The 20048-nt window shown below is 38.6% G+C and overlaps 2 protein-coding genes across 2 annotated transcripts in view; one reads left to right on the forward strand and one right to left on the reverse strand.

Moving 5' to 3' along the window:
• LOC133608706 (mitochondrial inner membrane m-AAA protease component AFG3L1-like) overlaps positions 1-4326 on the forward strand; it is a 29668-nt gene extending 25342 nt beyond the window's left edge. Inside the window, exon 17 of the mRNA XM_061964177.2 lies at positions 2610-4326. Within this exon, the coding sequence (XP_061820161.2) occupies positions 2610-2849 (240 nt within the window). The 3' untranslated portion in view covers positions 2850-4326. The remainder of the gene's footprint in view (positions 1-2609) is intronic.
• Positions 4327-5238: 912 nt separating this feature from the next.
• Positions 5239-20048, reverse strand: part of dbndd1 (dysbindin domain containing 1) — a 32721-nt gene continuing 17911 nt past the window's right edge. Inside the window, exon 4 of the mRNA XM_061964179.2 lies at positions 5239-6750. Coding sequence (XP_061820163.1) covers positions 6596-6750 — 155 coding nt within the window. The 3' untranslated portion in view covers positions 5239-6595. The remainder of the gene's footprint in view (positions 6751-20048) is intronic.

Genomic DNA, 20048 nt, shown 5'->3' on the forward strand with positions numbered 1-20048 from the left:
GAAGTGCTCTAAAACTTGCTGGTAGACGGCTGCGTTGACCCTGGATCTCAGGAAACAGAGTGGACCGACACCAGCAGATGACATGGCACCCCAAACCATCACCCAACCATGCAAATTTTGCATTTCCTTTGGAAATCGAGGTCCCAGAGTCTGGAGGAAGACAGGAGAGGCACAGGATCCACGTTGCCTGAAGTCTAGTGTAAAGTTTCCACCATCAGTGATGGTTTGGGGTGCCATGTCATCTGCTGGTGTCGGTCCACTCTGTATATATATATATATATATATATATATATATATATATATATATATATATATATATATATATATATATATATGTGTATATATATATATATGTATATATATATATGTATGTATGTGTATATGTATATGCGTGTGTATATAGTTGACGGAGGGGTAGATCTTTCTTTGGTTTTTGACTGAGACCAGGGATCTTGGCCTCGAAAAGGTTGGTGACCACTGCATAGGACATGATTTAAAGAGGGCAAAAGAAATCAATCGGGCGATTGCTACTTTTATTGCTGTCGACATGCGACCCTTTTCTGTTGAAAATGTAGGGTTTGCTGCGGACACTTAAGCTCCGTTACAAGATCCCTTCAGAAACCTATTTTACAGATACCGTAGTTCCTGTTTTGTACAACAAGACAGTTACTCTGCTGCTAAGAATGCACCACAAAAGATGAGTGATTTATCAGATGCATTTATTTTATTTTATTATTATTTATTTTTACAAGCTGCTGTTTTTGTTTTATATGGTGCTAAGTATGCACAGCAGAAATGGGGCAGGTGTAGCTGCACCAGATAAATAACATTTAATTTAAAAACTGTACTTTTAAGTTGAAATAAAAATGTTGATAATTTTAATTAACTATAAGTACAAAAAGGCGTGGGAATTTCTCTTTTTTTTTTATCGAAAAAATATCGAACCGTGACACTAAAATATTGAACCGAACCGTGACTTTTGTGTATCGTTGCACCCCTAATGTATATATATAGATATGTATATTAGGGGTGTAACGGTACACAAAAATTTTCGGTTCGGTACGTACCTCGGTTCAGAGGTCACGGTTCGGTTCATTTTCGGTACAGTAAGAAAACAACAAAATATAAATTTTTTGTTTATTTATTTACCAAATTTCTAAACAATGGCTTTATCCTTTTAACATTGGGAACACTATAATAATTCTGCCCATGTTAATCAACATTAAACTGCCTCAAGTTGATGCTCAGATTAAATGGAATGACAAAACCTTTCTTCTACATATAAAAAGTGCAACATTGAACAGTTTCAAGTCAACTCATCATGCTTAATTTATTACAGCATTTGGGAAGCCTGTAGTTGATTTGTATTATGTAAATGTTGTATTTTTATCAACATGTGATAGCAGGGACCCTGCCATTCAAAACTAGGCTGCTCCATTACTAATGATTAATGTAAATATAGCTGATAAAATGGTACAATAGCAATACGAGATACTACACACACACACACACACACACACACGCACACACACCGCAAAATGAGCTAACGCTACGCTAAAACCTAATTAGCCTTCACCTCAAGCCAGGACTGCGAGCGAGCTGAGCTGCAGTGAAGTTTCTAGAAGGTCAACGGGCTCATAGTGATGTTACTAGTAGTTAACTGGGAGGTGTTTATATTATAATTTGGGGAGAGTACCTGCCTTATGCTCACCTGCTAAACACCTATCTGCTCGATGCTGAAGCGCTGACTACATGCGCTCTGAATACGCACTGCTGATTGGCTGTTACCGCTTTGTGTGTACCAACCAGATGGTTGTGTGGGTGGGACAATGCTGGGTGCTGAGACAGAGGCAGAAGAAGCAAAGCAGCTTGTTAAGACTTTAGCTTAGAAACTCGTTCGGTACACCCCCGTACCGGACCGAAACCCCCGTACCGAAACGGTTCAATACAAAACACGTACCGTTACACCCCTAATGTATATGTAGGTATATATGTATGTATGTATGTATATATGTTCTGGATATGTATAGGATATAATACAAATAGGAGGGCTTATACCTTTGTTACACCTACTTTTATCCATGTGGTTGGCTTGCAGGTGTTTTTTAACCTTTTTAAAATATTGTCTCATGCTAATATTGGTGGGTGTTTGTCCTCTCACTGAAGTTTTTATGACATTAATTTTCACTTCTATGGTGATTACTTTATTTTTCTTTGGCGCGCTGCCTGGGTGTAAAAGAGGACAAAAAAGCTGTATTACTGTATTCTTCAGTTGAACTGTCTCACACTCAGTGGAAACACGCGGCTGGCTGCTTCGTGCACACACAGACTACTGTTATTTTTTTTCCTGTGCGGCCTGTAACCACAGTAGTTCTTGACCCAATCTCTTGTTGATGGACCAAAAATACATTTTTCATTCATTTATGGGAGTGCGTTCAAAACCACAAAACGTTGCAAACCGGGGATCACCTGTCTCGATAGCTGATGTTATCTTAGCAGGCTAAATATATTTTATTTTTCTCAAGCTGTAATGTTAATCCAGCCCAGTATGATGTATTGATTTATTCATTGTAAATACATGTATGTCTATTTTTGCTCACTTTTCACAGGTGGCCAAACGTCTCTTAGAAAGAGACATTCTAGAAAAGGCTGACATGGTGGAGCTACTGGGGCCGCGTCCATTTCGAGAGAAATCCTCTTATGAGGAGTTTGTGGAGGAGCTCGGGGATCTGGAGGAAGACACCGCACTCCCTGAGGGGCTGAAGAACTGGAACAAACGGGACGAAAAACAACCACAGCAGGAACAAAACAAATCTGCTGTTTTCTTGATGCATTGTCAACAAAAATAAGCTTCTGGATTTTCAGAGAGGTGAACTGCCGCCTGTTTTTTTTTTGGTCAACACAATGGTGATCGTGATATGTGCAATTGTTCTGTTCTAGTCAATAATAGCCTGGATAAGTTTCTATTTAGCAGCCATTTTGTAGCCTGATGTCACTGCCAGTGATTTCCACCTATGTTCTACCATTCATTCATTCGTTTACTTTATTAGTCCCCGAGGGGAAATTCATATTTTTAGCACAATCCCATTCAAGAGCATACATACAGTACATTGCAGGGAGACAAAACAGGAACGCTGACGTGTCAGCCAACTTCCGGCGTCTCTTAATAGGGTGGGAAAAAAATACACGCTTGGCTCCTGGGGAGGGGTTCAGACTGAGGCCAAGAAAAAAACTCAATAGCCATATGCACACATAAACATGTTACATAGAATCCACAAAACTTGCAACAGAGGGGAGGGAGTGGGGGCTAGGGTGGCGGGCTGCTGCTATCTAAAGCGCTGTTCAGCCGTCCATCACCCCTAACGGATTCAAGCAGTGGTGAAGGCGTGGGGTGGGGGGTAGGGGTGTGTGTGTGTGTGTGTGTGTGTGTGTGCATACATATGCCCAAGTGCAGTAAATAATTCACCATGTATGTATGTACAGTATTAGCGCAAGTATATTCCTGTCATTTTAAAAAGCTATAATGTTCACACATACTCATTGCCTTAAAACACACACACACAAACATTTCTGTGTACCAGATGGAGACGAGTAGGACAAACACGTGCAGACACACGGGTATTTCTCAAATCTTTATATTGATATGATTGCTCCTTTTAAACAAACAAAACTAAATTATATGTAGTCATATAAATAGTGTTAGTAGTAAAAGGCTATTTAGTTTAAATACAAGAATAAGTTATATACCATTTTTATATGAAAGGTAGCTTTAATGATTTATGTTGTTATCTAGTGCTATATGGAACATAAAATTAAAAAAAACTTGACACCTTTTTAGTTGCTAATTCAGGCACTTATAAGGTTGTGTGTCTATGATAAGCTAATCTTTCTGTTAACATGTCTGACCAGGCAATAGCTTTTTAACAAGGAAGCATTTTATAAATTTAAATCATAGGTACTGTGGAAGGCTTGTACTGGTGTGTGGAGTGTTTGATGCAGTGCAATAATCTCACTACCTCACAGTCAATGCTTATAAAGACAATTATATTTTCATTTCTGCTCAAGTGTTATTTAGGCTCAGCTCACATAGATTTCTATATGAGCAATAAGAGTTTTAATGTTTGTACTGGCTGACAAAATTCAGACAAGTGCCTATTCAGTATCAATGAAAGTGTTTCTTTTTTTATTTTGTTTACCTTTTTATTACATGAATGTTGTTTTTTGTTGAAAAGTTTCACTTCTTGTTGAATGCAGTAAGATGTGACGAAAATTAAGGAAACAATTTCAAACTATTGGTATGCACAAATATTAAACATGTTTTATACACATTGGCCTGCAATTTTTTTTAGTCGTTATGTTGAAGGTTTATTAAAAATAATATGAATGATTAGGTAGTGTTGTCCTTTTAGACAAAAATCTGATAATACATTTCTGGAATTAAAAATAAAATACACTTTTTGTGGAACAATAGAGAAGAAGTTGAGAAAGAGACTAAGATGGACAAGCACTTCAAAACAAACAAAAACATCCAACAACAACAGCACTAATTTGGAAAATGGATACAAAATATTAATTAATAATAGTAGCTGCAACATAAATAGGACTAATCTTGAGGAATTCATCTCCATTTAAAATTACCCAGACCACTGATAGCTGAGAGCAGTCTTGTCAGTAATAATCGAGTGTGATCTGTCTTGCGTCTCTTTTATTGAAATCCACTCGCATCAAAGTCTCATTAATGTGGAGATGTGTTGTTGATGAGGCAGGTGATGAAGATAAAGTCCATCAAAGAGTTGTTCTGCCAAAATGTGGTCAACTTGAGATTGTCTCATTGATGAATAACTAAACACCACCACAACAATTACTGCACTACATAATACATAAATAAGACTTAATCGAACACTTAATTTAGGCAACATGTAGTATATGCCTAAAAAATCTGCGATGTACTGAAGTCATGAGCTTTGAAGCATGATATAGCGGTATTAACACATAATGTACGTGCTAATATGAATGATTTTCACCAGTCATGCTGAAGTATTAGACCCTGATGCAAACAAAAAATTAAATAAATAATATTTATTACGAAAAAGATTGGAGTAGGTAAAAGATGTAAAAAGAACAACAAAAAGTGACAATGAAATAAAAGTTTTTATTTTTCGCAGAATTGAGTATTGTCATGGTATCTTAAAACACAGTTTCCAGCTGGTCCACAATGCTGGAGACAAACATCAGGGAAAGGTTAACTGTACGTTCCCAGGAGCAGAAGTTAGGAAGGCAGCATTCAGTTATTCTGCTCTTCAACTATAAAATTAAACTCCTGAATCCCCGAGCTTTGCTCAAACTTTCAGTTAAACTAATGATTTTGCCTTTTTAATCCAGGATGTGATTTATGAGATCGACGTGTTGATGCGAAGATTGAGGATATTAGCACAGCATTGCCTGTGACAGAGAAGCGCTTTTGACTGACTTGTTCATCTATGGGGGAAACTATTAACAATCAACAATAAGGTGGGTACTGTTGCGTCAGACCAGTTTTCCTCTCAGGGAATAAAAGTCACTGGTCAATCCCAAATTCTTTCGGATGACATATATGTTGAGTAAGAAGGACCATCAAGACAGAATAGCAATATTACCAAGTTTTACTAAAGCTTTAGGAGACCAGTCATACAATGCGTTAATAGCGGCATCTAGAAGCGGTCTAAAAATCAAACGGAAAGAGTCAGAAATACAGCCTTAATGTTCTAAGCAGATAAGGTAAAAAGGGAGTTCATTATACCCCCAACATTCCAGCGCCTTCAAGGTAAGGCCCAGAGTTTACTAGCGGACATAAGATACAAGCACATAGTGTACACATGGGAAAATATTAGCTGCTTTAAACATGACTATTGAAAAATAAAGAACTATATAAAATATATGCATTCGCCACAGTACCTAACCTAAAAAAGTTCAACCAAAGAATCATGTCATAGTTAATGGATCTTTCTCTAACTAATTGCATTTCACAACAAAGAAGCACAGTTTTCCAAGACTTTTATTTTTTCCTTCTTACAGTCACTCACCCTATTCAAGATGATTATCTGTCCAGGTATTGACAAGCTGAATTCAAAACAAATCAAGTAAGTGGACTGTCTAATGACAAGTATTGGCACTTTGATTGTGTGTTTGGCATTCATGCAATTTCACATTAGCTCAGTTACTTCCTTTCCTCTCGCCTTTTTTGGAGCTATGGATGACCAACTTGAATAGAGAAGAAATAGCGGCAGTCGTCACTTTACACGATGTTAGGAACATGGGGGAAAAGAAAATATAATGGAGGCTATTGGGAAATAACAGTGATTCCACTAAGATTTTGTCTTACTACCCTGTCTGTCACTCCAAAACCAAACTTCAAATCATCAAGAGTGCAATCAGAGATGGAAGGCAAGTGTGTGTGTGTTTACTGCACATCTTTAGAACATACAGCAATGTGTCCACAGTTCAGCATGAACTCCCCAACTGTTCACCAGCGCCATAAAACACTGTGTGGTCTACTCTTGTGCTGGCTGTCTGCTCTGAGCTTCATTCCACCTGTGTCACACACACACCCCACAAGTCAAGGTTGTTTTGGCCTTTCCAGCTTCATTAAGGGCTCTGTGGTGTCTGAGTCGCTGTGATGCTTCCTTTCCCTGGGGTGCTCCACTTTGCTGCAGCGTGTCCACGACGGGGAACGCATGTAACCTCCTTTGGCCAGCACTGACTGCTGGGAACCTGACAAACACACACACAATAACGTACACGTTGAACAGTGTTACAGTAAAAACAGTAGAGTGACCTGTACACACATTAATACTGTATTGTAGCAATTATCTTTTATCACCACAAGGTGGCAATGTGCAAGCTCTTAGAAACATTTGCAAATTAGGAGGAGACAATCTGCCTGTCAGTGACCATCTGATTGCTCAGTCAAAGAGTCAATAGTCAACTATTCTTAGTGCTTGCTCGTAAGTCTACGCACAGCCACATCAATATCCTCACATTTTACACACACACACACACACACACACACACACACACACACACACACACACACACACACACACACACACACACACACACACACACACACAAGGGCGGGGGGCAAATATTGACCTGAGAAGGTTGATGGCTTCTCCATGAGAAGGATCTGCTCAGATCAGTCCGCTGTACTACAGACACTTAATTCCTATTATTGCTTATTATGTAGGTATTTTTCATTTGTGTGGCTGCATGCACTTTAGTTGTTTACATGAACATCATGGACATAAATGTCATTTTCACTTTGTTTACCAAATGAGTTTTTTTAACAGATAATTTTATGTATTTTCCTCCAATGTACAACTCTAGTGATTTTTAACGAAAGGAATTGTCTGCACAAATTATATACAGGCACATATACGTACACTTTTAATTAATACATGGTGCTGAAGGTTCGAGACCAGGGGTGCCCAAACTTTTTCCAATGAGGGCCGTATACAGAAAAGATTGCTTGGGCCACTTTGATACATTTTGTACATTAACGATTCTAAAACCAATACAACCTAGATCAGTCAATACATGCTTAGCCAGGGGTTTTTAACCTTTCTGACCTCAGGACCACTCAAATACTGAGACTGAATTCGTAATCTTACTCTTGATTTTAATCATATTCAATAATGATATCACTTGACAGGATAAACCTTGTCAAATGATATAAAACACGTGTTAATCGCAAAGATTATTATCAAGGCTTAGGTTGGACTGATTACAAAAATATATACCAATCAAATATACTGCAAAATAAGGGACTCGTAAAAAACTGATGAAAAATACATTTACACAAATTTTACGCAGTCCTAAATTACATAAATTCTCATTTATTTAATAATAAATAATAATATACACGTTTCTTAAACAAATATACTGCAAAATAAGGGACTTGTAAAAAACTGATGAAAAATACATTTACACAAATTTTACGCAGTCCTAAATTACATAATAAATGAATAAAGCAAAACAAGTTGAAAAACTTATTCGGGTGTTACCATTTAGTGGTCAATTGTACAGAATATGTACTTCACTGTGCAATCTACTAATAAAAGATTCAATCAATCAATCAATCAATGTTCTAGACCAAAAATCACTTCATATTCTCTACTGCTCACTAGTGTTACCATATCTGAGTTACTGTGTAGAAATATGGGGAAATAACTACAAAAGTGCACTTCATTCACTAACGGTGTTACAAAAAAAATCAGTTAGAATAATGCATAATGTTGGATATAGAGAACATACAAATCCTTTATTTATTGAATCAAAAATACTGAAATTCCATGACATAGTGAATTTGCAAACCGCTTAAATTATACACAAAGCAAACTATAACCTGCTACCCAAGAATATACAACAATTCTTCTCAAAAAAAGAGGAGAAATATAATCTTAGAGAAAAATGTAATTTAAAACATTTGTATGCACGTACAACACTTAAGACCTTCAGTATATCAGTATGTGGAATTAAATTATGGAATGGATTAAGCAAAGCAATCAAACAATGTACTAATATAATCCACTTCAAGAAACTCTTCAAACTTAAAGTGTTTACAAAGTACAAAGAACAAGAACCATGACAAACATTCTCAATTTATTTCATCCATCCATTCATTCATTCATTCTCAAAATAAACTTATTTATCTCATCATATGAAATATGACTTACTTCACCAATTATTATTATTAAATTATTATTATTTATTTATTTTTATTGTGATTACTTATGGAGTATATTGTGAATAAATTGTGAACAGGAAGTGAACAAAAAGATTTAGCAACTGTTATGTAAAAGAAAGGGGGTAGGATTAAATAAGATCTGCTTCTTCCTACTCCTTTTCGAACATGTTGAATAGACAAACTGGAAATTGTGATGTATCATGTTGTATGCTTGCATGTTCGAAATAAACTCAAACTCAACAACTCAAACTCAACATAAATTCCCATTTATTTAATAATAAATAATATACACGTTTCTTAAATAAACTATCAATACAATTTTAGTGCAAATGAAAATACAGCTTCACCACTTTAGTCATATTTTTTGCGCTTAAGAAACTGAAATAGGCTCCAGCGCCCCCCGCGACCCCGAAGGTAATAAGCGGTAGAAAATGGATGGATGGATGGATGGATGGCACAAGTGGTGGAAAAATGTACTACAGCTGAGTACCTCTGCGGCCCATACGGATCACAGCTGATGAACAAATATTTTTTGGCCGTCCTCTCGGGGGCCCTAAAGTTAAGAAACAGTGTGCTAAACTATCTGAGCAAAAGCACATTAGTGTAATGTCCAATTAACCACCTTAAGATATTTAATTTATTACTATTCTTGACTAATATCAATATTATTATTCTGCCAATGAAAACATTTTAAGGGCTTTAGCACACTCAAAAACCTGCATATATTGCAAGAAATGTGTACACATTCATCATGACTGGACACACGAATATCATCAACAGCACAGAGAATGTATACAGGTCGTTGGCCATTTTGGTTGTCAGGTCCCCTTTTTTAGAGGGATTTGGGCCAGTTCCATTTTTTTCTTTGTATTATTGTGTAATGTTTTAATCCATGACGTGTTTATTTTGCCTGTTAAAAGTGTGGCGGGTCAAAAATAAACTAACTGTGCAAATGGCCCCTGTGCAGCACATTGGACACCCCTGTTCTAGACTGTCTTCAAGGGCCATTCCATTTGCGTCCCCCAGTAAATAAAATGTTTTTCTATGCACATTGATCTGATTGCATATCCATCCATCCATTTTCTACCGTTTGTCCCGAAAGGGATATTATTTAAATGCATATTTAAAGATATAATTACAAAAATTAATTCAAACTGTCTTGAACATGGGTGAAATGGTGTTTGTTGTTTGTTTCCGTAATCTAAAATTAGACCCTACCATGAAATATAATAATTTAAACCCTTTAGAAATCTGTGTGAGTTTTTGGATTTTAAAAAATATTTCAGTTGAATAACTGCAATGTGTCACCATGCTATTATGGCTATATTTCATGTATTTGCTAGTTCTATGCTAACAATTAATCCTTGTTCCTTTCAACCATGTTACTCAAAATAGTTATCTTCACCATAGAAACCTTGTAGAACACTGAAGTTAAGTTGCTTAAGACGGGCTAAAACACACACGGAGGGTAGTTCAATATCTGTATTATCAGATTTAGAGTTGAAAAAAGGGAACATTTCTAATTTATTTCGAGAGTGAATGGTACCAATTCAATATAATTAATTTATTGTTAGTCATTATTATGATTGATGGCAGCATGGTGGTTAATGGGTTAGTGCATGTGCCTCACAATACAAAGGTCCTGGGTTCGATCATCCGCGGGCTCGGGATCTTTCTGTGTGGAGTTTGCATGTTCTCCCCGTGACTGCGTGGGTTCCCTCCGGGTACTCCGGCTTCCTCCCACCTCCAAAGACATGCACCTGGGGATAGGTTGATTGGCAACACTAAATGGTCCCTAGTGTGTGAATGTGAGTGTCTATCTGTGTTGGCCCTGTGATGAGGTGGCGACTTGTCCAGGGTGTACCCCGCCTTTCGCCCGAATGCAGTTACTCAGTGGCCTAGTGGTTAGAGTGTCCGTCCTGAGATCGGTAGGTTGTGAGTTCAAATCCCGGCCGAGTCATACCAAAGACTATAAAAATGGGACCCATTACCTCCCTGCTTGGCACTCAGCATCAAGGGTTGGAATTGGGGGTTAAATCACCAAAATGATTCCCGGGCGCGGCCACCGCTGCTGCCCACTGCTCCCCTCACCTCCCAGGGGGTGATCAAGGGTGATGGGTCAAATGCAGAGAATAATTTCACCACACCTGGTGTGTGTGTGACAATCATTGGTACTTTAACTTTAACTTTAACTTTAGATAGGCTCCAGCACCCCCCGTGACCCTGAAAGGGACGAGCGCTAAAAAAATGGATGGATGGATGGATGGATTATGAGTGACTGTAGTTGGTAGTTTCTCTGAAAGCACAAACTAATTTATTCTCCATATTACTACCTCTTCTTGTACAGTACCTCAGCCAATCAGCTTTTTACTTCTCCTAGCATCTATCACAGTGACGTGCGGTCACTAGAGGCAGGTGAGGCGGGGCCTCACCTGCCATCATGGAAAGAAAAAAAATGTAAAAAGAAAACAAATTAATTAAATTGTTATATGTATTCAGTGATTATACTATAAAGTTATTTTCCATTTAACTTCACCAGTTTTCGATTATTTTTATTCAAAATCGCTGAATTTTCACATTTGCCGTTCAAATACTGAGAAGAGACTTGCGGTGATCAGCAGCCAGTTGAGGCACGTCACTCAATTGTGCCTCAACATGGATTGCGGACTCTGCTAACTGCTGGCCTGCTGTGCAGTGAGACCGTATTGCTATATGAACTATATTATACATTTCCATAGTTTAGTTAGCTGAGGTATATAATGTACAATGTATTTTGTCAACAACTGTATGTGTGTAAAGTATTTCTTGTGCTGAGCAATCATAAAACTGCTGCGAAGACGCACTGTGTGAGGCTCGCAGTAATCCTGCCTCCTGGTGCCGGTTAATGCACCCCCGCGCAGAGTGCACCCCCCGACGGGAGCGCCACACCAACCAAAGCCCACACTCAAACCCTCCACGTGCAAGACCGAATCCACCCAAAAAAAGTCACTTAACAAGAAGCCAAAAAGTGCAAAAACAACAATGCTCGCCCCGGAGGAGCCGTGAACGACTGCAGGGACACAACATTATGTACACCTGCAGACTGCAGCACGGATTTCATATTTCATTCATTCACAACTCCTCCAACACGAACACCACTGTTCCCGCACTTATAAGTAAAGGTAAGACCATAATAAGGTTTTTTTAATTAAATGTGCTTTTTTGTGTGCTACAGTTTGTATGGTTAAAGTTAAAGTTAAGTTAAAGTACCAATGATTGTCACACACACACTAGGTGTGGTGAAATTTGTCCTCTGCATCATCTTCTTCACCCCCTGGGAGGTGAGGGGAGCAGTGGGCAGCAGCGGCGCCGCGCCCGGGAATCATTTTTGGTGATTTAACCCCCAATTCCAACCCTTGAATGAGTGCCAAGCAGGGAAGAATGCTGGTATGAGCTTTTAAACACAACCCGTTAACTGCTGCCAATCAAATGGTGAATAAGATACTCTTTAGGGTTCATATGTTTGTAAATCTGACTGTGATGAAGTCAGTGCCTCACCAGCCATCAACCTCACCGCACGTCACTGATCTATCACCCTACTCGTGCCTTGTTTTGTCAACAGTCCCCATCTCCTTAGTTTCCCTGTTCAAATTAGATCCTAATTGGTTTAACGTCACTTTGCAGAATCGATGTGATTACCCTCTTTAGCCCGTTAAAATGTGCAAACAAAGTAGCTTGATGAAAAAGATGTAAACAAAGTACAAACCTCGCAATTTAAAGTTTCATGTATTTTTATCCAGAACTACAGTTGTGTTCCATTCAGGGGGATGTTAATTATTTAAGGAGCCACATTTAGCATGGACTTTCTCACCCTTAAACCTCTATCCTCACTTGCATTAAGTCACATGACCTTCATCAAGCGGCCTTGCACTTTGTCGACATTGGCCATGCATCAATTTTCTACCGCTTACATAAAACCTTTAGCATTTCAGTATGTGGAATTAAATTATGGAATGGATTAACCAAAGAAATCAAACAAAGCACCAATATGATTCAGTTGAAGAGACTGTTCAAACTACAAGTGTTCACAAAGTACACAGAACAAGAATTGTGATGAACATCTTGAACCCTTTTTTTTATTGAGACAAAGATTATTTATGTATTTAATATTTGTTTGCTTACTACGGTATATTATTTATTTGTTCACTGTTCTGTTACAAAGAACAAGGAAATTGGATAAAATTGCTATGGTATGAAAAGGGGTAGAATTAAATAAGCTTTGCTCCTCCTACTCCTTTTCGGACGTGCTGCAATGAAACAACTGGAAATATGTGATCATTACAATGTATCGTATGCATGTTCCAAATAAACTGAAACTGAAACTGAACTGAACTTGTCCCTCTCTGGGTTGCGGGGGTGGGGGGTGGGGCTGGAGCCTATCCCAGCTGCATACGGGCGGAAGGTGGGGTACACCCTGGACAAGTCACCACCTCATCGCAGAGCCGTCGAACATTCGTGAAAAGCATAATTTAATGGTTCCATAGAACAAAGATCACAAAAGATAAACATGCTGAAATGAGGTGTTTAAAAGGTGAGCGCTATGGCCTACGTTCAAAATTGTAAAAAATAAAAAAAATGACAGGTATATGAAAGCAAATGTCATAAAGGAGAGTCTTTGTGGCTTGGGTGTGTGCGCTGGGGAGGAGCAAAAAGTCAGCGACACTTGGGACTGAAAAGACATGTTTGCTGCATCTTGTATCACTGATCTGTTTTCTCTTGCAGATGATACATTTAAAAATAAATAGAGGTGATCATGAGGTCACAATAGAACAGGGGTCGGCAACCCGCGGCTCTAGAGCCGATGCGGCTCTTTAGCGCCGCCCTAGTGGCTCTCTGGAGCTTTTTCAAAAATGTATGAAAAATGGAAAAAGATGAGGGGAAAATTTGTTATTTTTTGTTTTAATATGGTTTGTGTAGGAGGACAAACATGACACAAACCTCCCTAATTGTTATAAATCCCACTGTTTATATTAAACATGCTTCACTGATTCGAGTATTTGACGAGCGCCGTTTTGTCCTACTAATTTTGGCGGTCGTTGAACTCACCGTAGTTTGATGTATAACTTTCTCCGACTTTCTCGGACGTGTTTTATGTCACGTCTTTTTCGTCTCATTTTGTCCACCAAGCTTTTGATGTTGTGCGTGAATGCACAAAGGTGAGTTTTGTTGATGTTATTGACTTGTGTGGAGTGCTAATCAGACATATTTGGTCACTGCATGACTGCAAGCTAATCGATGCTAACATGCTATTTGGGCTAGTTATATGTACATATTGCATCATTATGCCTCGTTTGTAGCTATATTTGAGCTCATTTGGTTTCCTTTAAGTCCTCTTGATTCAATTTATATCTCATGACACACTATCTGTATGTAATATGGCTTTTAATTTTTTGAGGCTCCAGACAGATTTGTTTTTGTATTTTTGGTCCAATATGGCTCTTTCAACATTTTGGGTTGCCGACCCCTGCAATAGAAGCACTTTAATTATGTCGCCCTTGATAAACAATTGTTCTATTTTTACATCACTGAGCCAAAAAAGGTGAGAAGGTTATTTCATGTCACAGAAGGAAAATGTAAAAAGTTGCGTAGTCCTACAGACTTCAGGTTGCTGGAACCAAAGGTCATACATGAAATTGTTTGCACTCAGTTATCGAGTGTTTTTTTTTGTACAGTGAAAAAGATTTAAAGATAATGCCCCATTCTCCATTTAGCGTCTTCACACCACCACAGCACTCCCAATGTTCATCTGCAGTGGATGATGTATACCGCCTTTAAAACCTGCTGCAGAGCAGACTAAAGTATATAACGCAGATGGCCCAACTGGAGGAGAAGTCACACTTCACAAGCAGCACCGAGAAGTGCAATATCACACAGAAACAATAAATGGGTTATACTTGTATAGTGCTTTTCTACCTTCAAGGTACTCAAAGCGCTTTGACTGTATTTCCACATTCACCCATTCACACACACATTCACACACTGATGGCGGGAGCTGCCATGCAAGGCGCTAACCAGCAGCCATCAGGAGCAAGGGGTGAAGTGTCTTGCCCAAGGACCCAACGGACGTGACTAGGATGGTAGAAGGTGGGGATTGAACCCCAGTAACCAGCAACCTTCCGATTGCTGGCACGGCCACTCTACCAACTTCGCCACGCCGTCCCCAATAATAGTACCGTGTATGTTTTTAAAAGAATGAAGATGTTTCAAGCAGGGTTCATTGTGTTAACAAGTGTTAGCCCCAAAATGAATAATCACGACAGCAGACAATAGATTCCAGAACAAGAAGTTTCCTGTAGAAGGTGTTAGTTAGTGAATGTTCTGCTGCTGACAAAAGGTTTTCAAGCAGGGTGTCAGACTCATTTTTATTGAGGGGCCACATTGCAATTATGGCTGCCCTCAGAGTATTGACTGTAACAATGAATAACATACAAATATAAAAGTATAATAGTCTCAATACACAGTTTGCAAGAACAACTGTTTTGATTTTTGTATTTTTTACAAAGAGTGATGGATAACATGCTTTGAAATTGTAAGTCAAAGTGACAAGCAGATATTTAAGTATTCGTTTTTGATAACTAAAAATAAGCTTAAAGCATCTTGTTGCATGATCAAATAATATTAAAATGCAGATTACATGCAGTTGCTTGCAGTAAATGTTTTTGTTACAGGGACAAGCAGTAGGAAATGGATGGAAGGATGGAATTGAAAGAACAAATACACCTAGCCAGAAAACGCTGTTTTATTTCCATTTTTTTTGCAGGCCACATATACGTGAACCACATAAAAATTGCATGGCGGGCCATTTAAAATGATGTGGTGGGCCACATACAGTAGGAAGGGGTTTCATATGGCCCCATTCTTAGTGGTTTACTGACACATGAAACGTGCCGAATTTGTGGCAATTTAGCTGCCAGTAGAGTTTTGAATATCTTACAATGTGTTTTGTGGCAATTCCAACTTCGTCCACAGCTGTCAAATGCTATTTGGAGTGGCACTTTCCATCATTTTCAACAGACTGCGTTGCAAAATTATTATTTAAGCCCCCACCTTCATCTGGCGCGAGATCCACCCAGGAAGGGGCCCATATGAAGCCTCCCCACTGTAAAATGATGTGGTGGACCGCATAAAATTACACGGCAGCCCAAATGAAATGACATATAAAATCATAATGCAGCCCTTATTAAATGATGTGGTGGACCACAATAAAATACTGCGCTGGGCAGCAATTTAAAAACATGGTAGGCCACATAAAATTGTATGGTCGGTCAAATAAAATAGGTTGGCGGACCACATATGAGGCGGACAACCACTTTAAATGACTTGCCGGGTCACAATAAAATGATGTAGTGGACCAGATCTGTTTTTAAAGGAAATATAAGTGTCACAATGTGAGTGTGAATGCTTGTTGAATGCATCACCAGCGCATTAGTAATATATTTCCTAAATAAAAATAACGATTGACATAAAAAAAAACAGAGCAGACACCAAAACGCATCAATTGAATTCATTTTAACCAGCCCCTTTAGTCATCCAGCAGCTATGAAATTATGAAAAATTAATTGCTGAACAGACGATATGTCTAAAACATTTTATTTCTGACCTTCCAAAAATGTTAACACACACAGAGCATTCTCATCTGTCCATTGTCTGTCTTTGCAGCGTAAGAACTGATCCTGCAGCCGTGTCTGGAACTGTGTCAGTTTGCACGTCCTTCTGACACGTGCAAAATAAAACGCAAAATAGTGATGATTGTTGATGACTCATATTGCACGTGCTAAATAGTTAAGAGTTGCATTTTCTCCCAGTATTGTGGGCGTTTTGATGAATAGCATATATTTGTACATTAATGAAGACAGAGACGGAAAATGGATGGCACGCCTTATTCTACTCATTTAACAGACGTTTAGTAGATCAGCTTTGCGTGTGGTGTCAGGTTTGCACGCGTTTTAGTACACGCACACCTTTAGTAAATCAGGCCCTTTAAGACTATTTGTTTCGCTTTCTTCTGTCATTTTCATCTAAAAGCTCATTCCAAAAATTTTAATTGATGGTATGAAATATTTGGAGCTGAACTATCACTCAGTTTGCAAGAGCACTCAGTAAAGCACAGACCTCCGCCAAATGAATGGCAGAAATGCAAACCTTGCTTTTACGCTTTGCAAACTGCAGTTGATAATGTTCCACACCAGGCCTGCAGGTGGTAGTAGTCATTTTTTTAAAATGCTTGCTGGGTACCATTTATTTGTTTTCACAATGATAACTAACACTTTGGCGCTGCATAAGCTTGCCCATGCCTCACCTCTATCACAAAGTTCCATGTATCACATTGGTGTCATTTTCATCAAGAAACAATCACATGTTTGAACTATATACGCACACACACTCTATACTCTATTTGAGGACATTATCTGGGAGTGTTGGCTGGCATAAAAATCTGGTGAGCTTTCTGGTTGGCAACAACACGAGCAAGTTCACCGTTTGCATGCAGGATGAGGCACCCTGGTCATGAATAAAACATGGAGGACAATTTTGCCTTCTTTGGAAAAGCGTCAAAGGTATTTTCATGCACTCGCTGCCGTGAAATACAAGCAGGATGGACTCTCATGTGCCTTTTTCAATTATGCATACATGCATGAAACCATGAGGAGGGATTCACGTCTTTGCTTTTAAATGTGAGAGTATTTCCAGTTACTCCACTGATGGCTATAAGACAAATCATTTTAATAATACACATTATAAATATTCAAGAGGGTATGGTGGCCGTGTACTGTGTCACCTCCAAAGTCAGCTGGTGTCTAAGTGCCCTTGAGCCCCACCAGGCCAGAATCACTAATTGGTCCTGATGCTGATGACTTTTTGGTGCATTTAAGTATAGAAAGTATCGCCAATGACCTTGTCCTTGCCTTTTTTGTAAGTGCAGTGTTACCCTAATTTTAGTATGATTGTGTCTTGGCCGAAAATTATCATCAAGCTTTTCATGTTTTTGTATGATCAAACACACATTGTTGACTAAGGGCCTGATCTGCTAAGATCTAAAAACCATGTGCTAAACAGCATGTGCAACGTATACAGTTTTACTATCAGTGGGCGTGTTGCATGTGATCTACTAAGACTACAAATGAAAAGTGGTGCAGACTGCCCTATTTTAAATGAAGTTTTTGCATGTTCTACTGGCATGACTTGCCTTCCACACATATCTGCTCTCCAACCTGTGTGCGATGTTGTTGAACTAACAGCACACATCTATAATCTGCACCACCTTTTCCACAATTTTAGAATCGCAATCTAAAGACAACAGAAACTATTTTTAGCGCTCTGCATCGTAACTGCAGCGCATTCATGCGTCTGTAATGATCCAAACGCAAGAAAATGCTTGTTGAAAGACGTCTTTTCATATAGGAGATATACAGTATTTTTCTGACCATAGGGTGCACCGGATTATAAGGCGCACTGCTGATGAGCGGGGTTTATTCAGGTCTATTTTCATACAAAAGGCGCACCGGATTGTAAGGCGCATTAAAGGGTTCATACTATGATTTTGTTTTTTTCTATATTTAAAACACTTCCTTGTGGTCTACGTAACATGTAATGGTGGTTCTTTGGTTAAAAGGTTCGATAGATTATGTTTCACAGACCATCTTCAAGCCGCTTTCCGACTGTCTCTTCAGGATGCACCATTTTGTGGGCTCCTTCTACCCGTCATCTTTTTTGTACTGGTTGTTGTTAGCGCTTCCATAGCGAGTCTAATTGCAGATATAAGTTAGAACTGTATGCTACTTTATTTTAGACATGGCAACAGCAGAGGATGAATGTCCCACAACAAGAGGATAGAGAAAAAGAAAGAGCTTTTTGACTAAGGCTTTGGCGCAGACTCCACCAACGAACGCGTGCAATTTTTGAGACCTTTGCAGATTCCAAATAAACACCACTACCAATAAGTAAGAAAAGTTGTTTTTTGCATAATATTGGGAAATACAAACACCAGATAACCTAGTAGGTGCCATTTTGGGTTCCTTATTCACGCACCATAATAAGTGTATTATGGTGTACCAAAGTCATACTAAAAAATACAAAAACATTTTGACAGATTTTTGAGGGCCATGTGTGATGTTCTTTGTTCCTAATGAAACATAAACATTTTGATGTTACTTGCTTACAGCTACTTGCTAGAGTCATTCATTGAACAGGCGTCAACTTGCAGTCCACTCGTATCTCTTATGTGTGACTGCTATCTACATGTCACACTTACTACATGTACATGTAACAAATACAATTTCTTAGAGGTCAATATTCACAACTACTATGATGATGTACATTAGGCGCACTGTCGATTTTTAAGAAAATTTAAGGATTTTGAGTGTGCCTTATTGTCCGAAAAAAAACGGTATTATAACAATATATTTACTAAACTAAAAAACTAACAGCATTTAAAAAAAAACCATGCCAGCCGACACCAAAACACATTAATTTAATTTGCAGGAACTGTAAAATTATTAAATGATATTACTTAATAGACGACATGGTTAATATTTATTTATGACAATGTCCAAATATGTTGACACACATGGACAGAGGATTGTCTATCCATCGTTTGTCTTTGCAGCATGAGCACAGCCATGCACGTAACTGTGTCAGTTTGCACATACTTTTCAGACGTGCTAATTAAAGACGCAAAATAGTGCCTGCAGAACAGTGATCCGTCTTGATCAATCACATTGTGTGTGCTGAATGATTATATTTGCGTTGAATTGCAATATTGTAAGTGTTCTGATGATCAGCATATATTTTGTATGTTCATGAAGACAGACACTTTAAATGGAAGAGACTCAAAGAGACACAAGTAGCTCATCCTGTCACGACTTCGCAAAAACATCAGGACCTTGAGATGATTCTTAAAAAGACACTTCTTGGCGTGTTTCGTGTCGTTGTCATGCTGAAAGACCCAGTCAATACCCATCTTCACTGCTCTTACTGAGGGAAGGAGATTGTTGGCCAAGATTTCACGATACATTCTCCCCTCAATATGATGCAATCGTCGTGTCCCCTTTGCAGAAAAAGCATCCCCAAAGAATGATGTTGACGCCTTTGTGCTTCACAGTTGGGATGGTGTTCTTGGGATTGTTTTTATCCTTCTTCTTCCTCCAAACACGGCAGATGGAGTTCAGACCAAAAATCTCAAATTCTGTCTCATCCGACTACCTGACCTTCTCCCATTCCTCCTCTAGATCATCCAAATGATCATTGGCAAACTTCAAATAGACCTTGACACGCGCTGACTTGAGCA

This window comes from Nerophis lumbriciformis, linkage group LG06 (genome assembly GCF_033978685.3).
Source record: "Nerophis lumbriciformis linkage group LG06, RoL_Nlum_v2.1, whole genome shotgun sequence".
NCBI classification, from domain to species: domain Eukaryota; kingdom Metazoa; phylum Chordata; class Actinopteri; order Syngnathiformes; family Syngnathidae; genus Nerophis; species Nerophis lumbriciformis.